The following is a 7,481-nucleotide window of genomic DNA, read 5'->3' as shown; positions in this document are numbered from 1 at the left end:
CTAGTTTTTATATCAGGTATGCTCTAACACCCGTTGCTAAATTCGAAATCAACGCAGTTTCGTGAAAAGTGTTTGTTTGATGAAACTACTCTGGGTCAGTTTTGAGTTTTCTCGAGCGAAAACGACATTAGACTCTTATAGGATCTGCCAGGTGAAGCAGGAATTGCGCATTATTAAAGTAGCTACAACGGAAATATCTACTTTATCGATAGTAAAAATTTCAACTGTAGATTATAAATGTCACAAAGCAGAAAGAGTGCTTAAATAATGAGGTACGAATGAAATTCAATTATTTAAAAAGGTATTTAATATTCAACATAAATAAATTAAAATTTCACGGCAGAAGGTATAGAAGTATATCCGTGCTTAGTCTGTCAATTTTTAGTGGATAAAGAAACACAATTATTGATTATTAAACGAACATTTTTCAGAATTAGGTAAACATTTTAAGTAGTTCTTGTTTCCCAATGTCTGCTTTTTACCTTCCCATTAATCTATTATGAGATCCATCACTTCACTCAGAAGGTTCAAAGTGATATCCGAAAATACATTCCTTACGTAACGCATTTTTTGAACATGATTGATTTTCATTTGCTCTTGATTTAAATTATTTTTATTAATATTGCAGAACTCCTAATACCTTCTAAAAAAACAATTTGCATTAGATTCTTTCTGCGTTCGGTAAATGACGACTCGGCAATTCATCATTCAATCGCTGATCACTTTTCCAAACTAACAGCCAAATTCCTGCTGACAAGTTCGGACAGTAATGGACAGTTCATAAATTTAGAATTGCCGAGATTCTCAGTAATTATAAATTTTGAAGACACGACTACCAAGCACTTTGATGAACAAATCTAGGCATTTTTTTTCGCCGAGATTCGGCAATAAAATTTAAGTGTGTATACTTTTCTAAATATCCTAAATGAGAACGCATAGCAGTGCAGGGATGTCACCGTATCGCTAGTGTGTAAATATCGATGCAGTATTTACTTTGATAACATGTGCCCAAGACCAGCCCGGTGACAAGGATAGGGCACTCCAGCAAGTGCTATCGTAGCCAACATCTGGGGCATTTTGTGGGCAATCAGAGCGCTCAGAGTATGGTAAACAAACATTCGAGCGTTTCAATTCGAGTAAAATCTTAATTTACTTATCGTAGTGATGATATTCTGATCGATAATTTGCGGGGAAGTACTTTAAAGGGTACTGAATAAACAAGTAGTTTGTAATATCCAATTTTTTGTTAGCCATTTTTCTTCATTGTTTTGGTTTTTGCAGAATGATGCTGGCCACAGTTTCATGACGTCATAGCAGGAGGCTGCCCAAGACGTTTTCGTTTCATATTTCATTCTCTGTCTGGAACCAACAATTTTAAGATAGACACGCAGAAAATTACCGATGCCGGTTTCACCAAACATTTTTTGTTTCAAACCAAGGAAAAATTATAATTAGCCCGGAATGTTGGTTCAAACCAGTTTATCATAGATTCAAAACAAAAATGTATTAAACCAAGTGTTGAATCGAACCATGTTTATTCTGTAATAACCGAAAATAAATTGCAACGTCCTAGTATTTTTTTTCTACGTGCGGTATGTAAGTTTGAACAAAAAGTATGAAGTCATCTTACGTCATCATATTCATATGTCGATGTCGACTTCAGTCTCATAAGAACACCCGAACAGGTAGCACGTAAAAATGAGTCCTTACTACGGATTGTACGTTGTTCTAGGATTAGTGTTCAAATTGGCGGAGATTGTGATTCGGGTATTGAAAGTGAATTTATTGATGAAATCCTTAGAAGCACGTTTCGGAAACTTTATTATTGGCCTGTGAGTACAATAAAATTTCTCTAATAGTTTGTGCAAAAAATGCTGCTGTAAACCACGGCACAGTAACAAGCAAGAGGCACCTTGAATCGTGCTGATTAGAGTCGAAATGATTGTACGAAAATAGACAATAAAGCGGTGATTGATGAACTTCTTGTTCGTTAAGCTAAATCGCGACATTTGATATAATTTATGCATTTATCAGTGAGGATACGATTTGAATCACGAAAGCCTCAAATTCTATGTAAATATTTATTTAGCTCGTGTGGAATGAGGATTTTTTTGCATTTTCCATTGAGTTCGAGCTTCATGGGATTGCAACAGTTTATTTACTGAAAATTTCTTTGTTACATAAATCAAAGTCAGTGTACCACATTCCAATACTTTAAACAGATTTCGCACTCAATTTGTAACTCTATAGGACAATTACATGACAATGCTCTGATCCAACTGGCACCAAAGATAACAGATATACTGGCATATATAAGCATAAACTATGTGTTAAATTCTGAATGAGTAGCCTGGCGTACACTTGCAGATGTCGCCGCAATCGACACTATTGTGGAGTCTACCTTTGCTTTTGTTTTTCTGTCGGTAAACATCAATCAGTTTATTTTTGTTTTATTCTGATTTTCTAATTGAACTCACATGTTATTTAAACGGCATGGGTATAAAATAACTGTTTTACATTACATATTTTTAGATGACAATAGCACAGACTAACAGACATGACAGTATGAGTAAATTCTTATAAAAATAATTTTTCGTGATGCACTAGTTCCACCTATATTGTACTGCGCGAACTATTTACTATCGGTACACCCCTTGTGTTATGTAAAAGTTAATTTACTAGTTGGTTCCCCCTCGTTTGTCAACACCGATCAGCTGCTTGCAGGGATGCCTGATTTCATCATAATATTTGGAAATGAATCGTCACAGTAAATTATTATATTACGTTAATAATATATTAAACTTTTTAGCGATGTTGGAAGGTAACCATTTATTTTTCTCAACATTGTTCATCTAGACTATTTTTTATTGTGTTGGTAATTTTCACCCGAAATTAAGTGGCGGCAGATCAGAAGCAAGTAAATATTGCCACTAAACGGGTTCGATTTTGTATTGCGTTGAAGGATGAGAGGTAGGCACAATTTTGTATATAGTTTTGGCAATATGTATTAAATCTGTATCCTGCATGAAATTCCCATACAAATGCAAATACATATCAATACATTACAGGTAATTCTGTATGAATGGCAACTCTGTTGGTAAATGAAAAAAATAAACACAGTCTAGATGACAGACAGGATGTTTTTGATAGGGTAACGTGGCGCCATCATGACACATGTGAGTACTGTCCCAAATAAAGGAATATTCGAAATGACAGTTAAAATGATTGAAGAATCTAATTTGAGTGTCCTGTCTGTTAGTCTGTGACAATAGTGAGCTTCTTATTTCCAACGAAAAACAAAATAATTTATACAGATTTTTGAATAATTTGGTTCGTGCCTATTTATTTGTTATCTGTGCTGACACTAAGGCTTGTTCGCCACAAAATCTAGACATATTAAATTTTGAATAAAACAAAACTTCAGTTAGTTAAATCCAAGAAGCATGTTTTGTTCATTTAATTGTGCATTATTAGCTATCTTAAAACTAATTACAATTACTTCATTAGGCTGCATGAAGAAACTACGAACTTTTGAAATAACTCCAGACATTAGGGTTTTGCAGACTAATCTGCTATTAATTTGCTTGTTGTTTATATTGAGAGAGCTTTTTACAGCTATATTGTAACAGCTCAATTCCGCTCGATAGGTCGCAACTCCGGGCAATTAGGTGGATTCGCCTCTTTCGATATAACATGGACACCGTTAGCTTTATACCATTCCAAAACATTTTTGACATAGTGACAAGAAGCCAAATTGAACCAGAGTAAGGGGGGAGCATCATGGCTGCGTTGGAATTTTAACAATCGCTTCTATAAGCATTCTTTACGGTATATTTCCTGATTCCCGTAGTCATGCAACTTTGAGTTGTTTGTCCACAGCGGCATATTGCCTGTCAAATGAAATACTTTTTGATAAACTTGGTATTTTTCTTCATCCTGTAATGGTCCTCTAAGCCGCTCCGTTGCATGACAGTATAAAAAGACATTCCGGGAAGCTGCTTAAAGTCTTCCAGCACATAGCTTTCATTATCACGTAGGAAAACTTCTATGAATATTCGCGATACAACTTGCGAGTATGGGGTTTATCCATAAGATTCTGCTTATCATTACGGCAGAGATGGCATTTCACCAGAGTGATACACGCTGGCGCCAGATTCTTGTCCACACCGAGGATGCATAAAACGAAGCATCGCACAAAGAGGAAAGCGCACTTCTTCTCAGTGTCGAATAGACAGCATTTGAGTGTGTGCTTGTGATTAAAGCAGCTGGCGCGAGTGAAACACATTCTCTTCGCATGAATCGCTCTCACGCGCTCTCGTCTAAATACACCCAAGTGATCACTGGCGCGTGATGGTGAGCGAACACTTCTGTGAACTTCAATTAATAGAGTAGATCTGGCCTTGCTATAAAAAATTTGCAAGGAAAACGATGCAAATCATGTCATGATACATTTTACAATCATCGGCAAACGATACACGTGGACCTTCCAGACAAAAATAGACGTCTTTGAGGTAAAGCAGGAAGACCAAAGGACCCTATGTTGTGTTCAAATCTCTGCCGCTTGACAAGGAGTTAAACACTTAAGATGTAATGAGAGAATGAGTAGTCGTGGAGTGTTTCGGCATAAAAACATGTTGAGTCTCGACGATAATCGTTTATAGTGATTGATGAAGAGATCCAAAATAACTTGCCTAAGTCATCATGGGAACAGCGCTTAGAGATGTAATCCCACTGTAGTTTTTCTTTCATAATTTTTTTTTATTCATTCCAACAGGAGTACTGCGCTCACTAGTTTCCGTTGTTGGGCGGTTGTCCTTGTTTTTGTTTGAAGATGTCCTTTTCGCAGTTTCAGTGCAAGGTTTACCGTAGTGTGAACAACCGTTCACAAAACTGACATGTAACCAGTTGATTTTCATACGTAATCAGCGTTTTACACGGATGTATCCCGTCTTGATCACAAATGATGTAAGACGCATGGTTGAATTGAATCTCACTTACATCATTAACGTTTAGATACATTCGTTCCTTAAGCAAGATTTAAATTTCAATTACTGCTGGTCTAACTTTGCAGCGCTTGAAATCAATACAAATTGAATTTGGTCTTGTAGGCCAAGTTGCAGGCTTTGTTAAATCGTATTTTCCCATTTCGTACACTCTATTGTTCACTACACTGTATTGTCTTTGTTTCTATCGTCTCGACCGTAAGCAATTCTCGACTGTGTCGGATGAGATGCGAGTGCGAACCGACCCCACTGTAGTTATCGGTCTTAGTTTTATCTCCTTTCTCAAATCGGGTACATAAACGAGAATTTCCAAAGTGTTGGAATCTTTCCCATCATAAGCGACATTCGAAATATATAACAAAGGGATTCGAATACGTCAGTGAATGAACAGAATGATTTTACAAGGATAATTTTTTTTAATATTACCATTTAATTCTGTTATAAGTATATCACGTCACTATACTAATTCACTATTCACTATTTGATCCGATGCGTTTCTTGACTTTTTGAGCCGACTTTGATCTTTACTTAAGTAGTATTGGTTTAAGATTTGGTTAACGGGTATATAATGTTATTGGAGTCCAAACCCTTCATACATTGAGTATTTATTCACAGCGGTTCATTTACGTGTTTCCAGTCATATTAGCTCCGGGGTTTGCCAAGGTGAATGCTGAAAATATTGAATGATACGTTTGGGCACAAATCGTTCGATAACGTAGCTCATTATGTTCGAGAAAGTTTGGACTGCCAGTGTATACTCACTGACGCATGCATGAATACTACAAGCCTTTTGATAGTAAATTAGCAGACTCGAACGGCAATGTTGATCAGGTTGAAGGGTAGAGGAGGCACTAGCAACCGACAACGGATCAAAGTTTTTTAGAGATCAAAGCAGGTTCGTAGTTGCCACAGATAGCCTATTGGAAGATCCCTTCACCACCTAATGTGGACCTAATATTTGTGTCTATTCACGACATACCTCATTAATGTAAATTGGAATTGAAAATTAAACTATGTTAAAATCTGTATACTAGCCTACTGAAATATACTTTAAATTCAAATATTTATTTTATTCACAGCAATGACAGCCGACCGAAGGAATCTGCACCTAAGGATAGTGTTAGTAAAACTGAAATCGATCATCTTGCAAAAATGGTTCACTGCTGGTGGGACAAAAATGGGCCAGCAAAGATGCTGCACACGTTCTATCAAGTTAGGTATGTCACGAAGCTGCCATTGAATGAAAATTGTATTAATCGAGGAAGTTCCACCATATGAGCACTGAAACAGCTTCATAATATTTTTTTAGAGTACCACTCGTGGTCAATGGTCTAGTTGAAACTGGACGAATCGCCAAAGGGGATGCATCTAAAGTTGACTCTCTGGATGGAGTAAGAATTCTAGAGGCCGGCTGTGGCGGTGGTGTATTGGCCGAAGATTTAGCCCAATTTGGTGCCTACGTTGTAGGAGTTGACCCTGGAATAGAAATGATCGATTTGGCCAAGAAGCATTTAGATACGGAATCAGTCGATCTTAAGGATCGCATTGAGTATCACACAACCACTGTTGAAGAACATGCTAAGAAATTTGCTGGCACATACGACGCAGTTGTGTGTTCCGAAGTAATGGAACACGTTGATGAAAAAGAATCCATACTGGAGGCATGTGTTAGCTGCTTAAAAGTAAGTACTCCAAATGTACAGATTTGAGCTTGTTCGTTGCTAACCTACGATCTATTTCCACAGCCTGGAGGATCGCTGTTTATTACTACCGAGAGCCAAACCATGCTGGCATGGTTTTTCTTTATCATCATATCCGAGTATATTCTTCGATTCATTCCAAAAGGAACCCATTTTTATGAAAAATTCGTCTCAGCTGATACTATTTCGAGTATCATTAGCAAATACGGATGTGTCACGCATAAAGTCCATGGGTTCTTTTACGATCGTCCGATCAATACGTGGTATTTCATAAACAATCAAGACTGCAACTATGGATTACATGCTGTAAAAAATAAATAAAATAAAATCCATCAAACAACATTCTATGAGATTCAATTAAATACAGTCACCAAGGAAAGAAATTATATGAGTAGGCAAGAAACAAACAAAAGGATTCGGTGGCATGTAATTTCTTTCTTCATAACGACAAGAAGAAGTGATCAGATAGGGTGATTTTGTCATGAAGAGTATGGATAGACACGAGTGGTACGATTTTCAGAAAGTCCGTACAGCTACTTGGTTTCGCTGATGACATTATATCACAGACTAACAGACAAGCAAAGTCTTGGCATTACATTCCTTTTGTGGAATTTGGCCTTTCTGTTTCAACAGACTTCGCAGCCGATTCTTAGTGTACAGAATCATTGCATGGCTAGTACTATGGATTCTACTGACACTAAGAATCCTTCCAGGTCGGGGCTCGAACATACGACAACTGGCTTGTAAGACCAGCGTCTCATGCATTGAACCGCCAACC

At 37.1% G+C, this 7,481-nt stretch overlaps 1 protein-coding gene across 1 annotated transcript; it reads left to right on the top strand.

Annotated features, from left to right (window-relative positions):
* Positions 1-1,676: 1,676 nt before the first annotated feature.
* On the top strand, positions 1,677-7,045 carry LOC131432333 (ubiquinone biosynthesis O-methyltransferase, mitochondrial-like). The gene is made up of 4 exons (XM_058598540.1): positions 1,677-1,832; positions 6,083-6,220; positions 6,313-6,685; positions 6,749-7,045. The coding sequence occupies exons 1-4, from the start codon at positions 1,699-1,701 to the stop codon at positions 7,022-7,024; spliced, it is 921 nt and encodes a 306-aa protein (XP_058454523.1). The 5' UTR covers positions 1,677-1,698; the 3' UTR covers positions 7,025-7,045.
* The last annotated feature ends 436 nt before the right edge of the window (positions 7,046-7,481 follow it).

The sequence above is a fragment of the Malaya genurostris genome, chromosome 2 (assembly GCF_030247185.1).
Source record: "Malaya genurostris strain Urasoe2022 chromosome 2, Malgen_1.1, whole genome shotgun sequence".
In the NCBI taxonomy this organism is placed as follows: Eukaryota; Metazoa; Arthropoda; class Insecta; order Diptera; family Culicidae; genus Malaya; species Malaya genurostris.
Note: the sequence above shows the minus strand (reverse complement) of the source record. Positions and strands in the feature narration are given on the sequence as shown.

Excerpts from the sequence above, each read along its gene's own strand:
- LOC131432333 (XM_058598540.1), top strand. The coding sequence starts at position 1,699 with ATGAGTCCTTACTACGGATTGTACGTTGTTCTAGGATTAGTGTTCAAA. Across the intron at positions 1,833-6,082 it reads GGAAACTTTATTATTGGCCT|CAATGACAGCCGACCGAAGG; the intron begins GTGAGTACAATA and ends TTTTATTCACAG. Across the intron at positions 6,686-6,748 it reads CATGTGTTAGCTGCTTAAAA|CCTGGAGGATCGCTGTTTAT; the intron begins GTAAGTACTCCA and ends CTATTTCCACAG.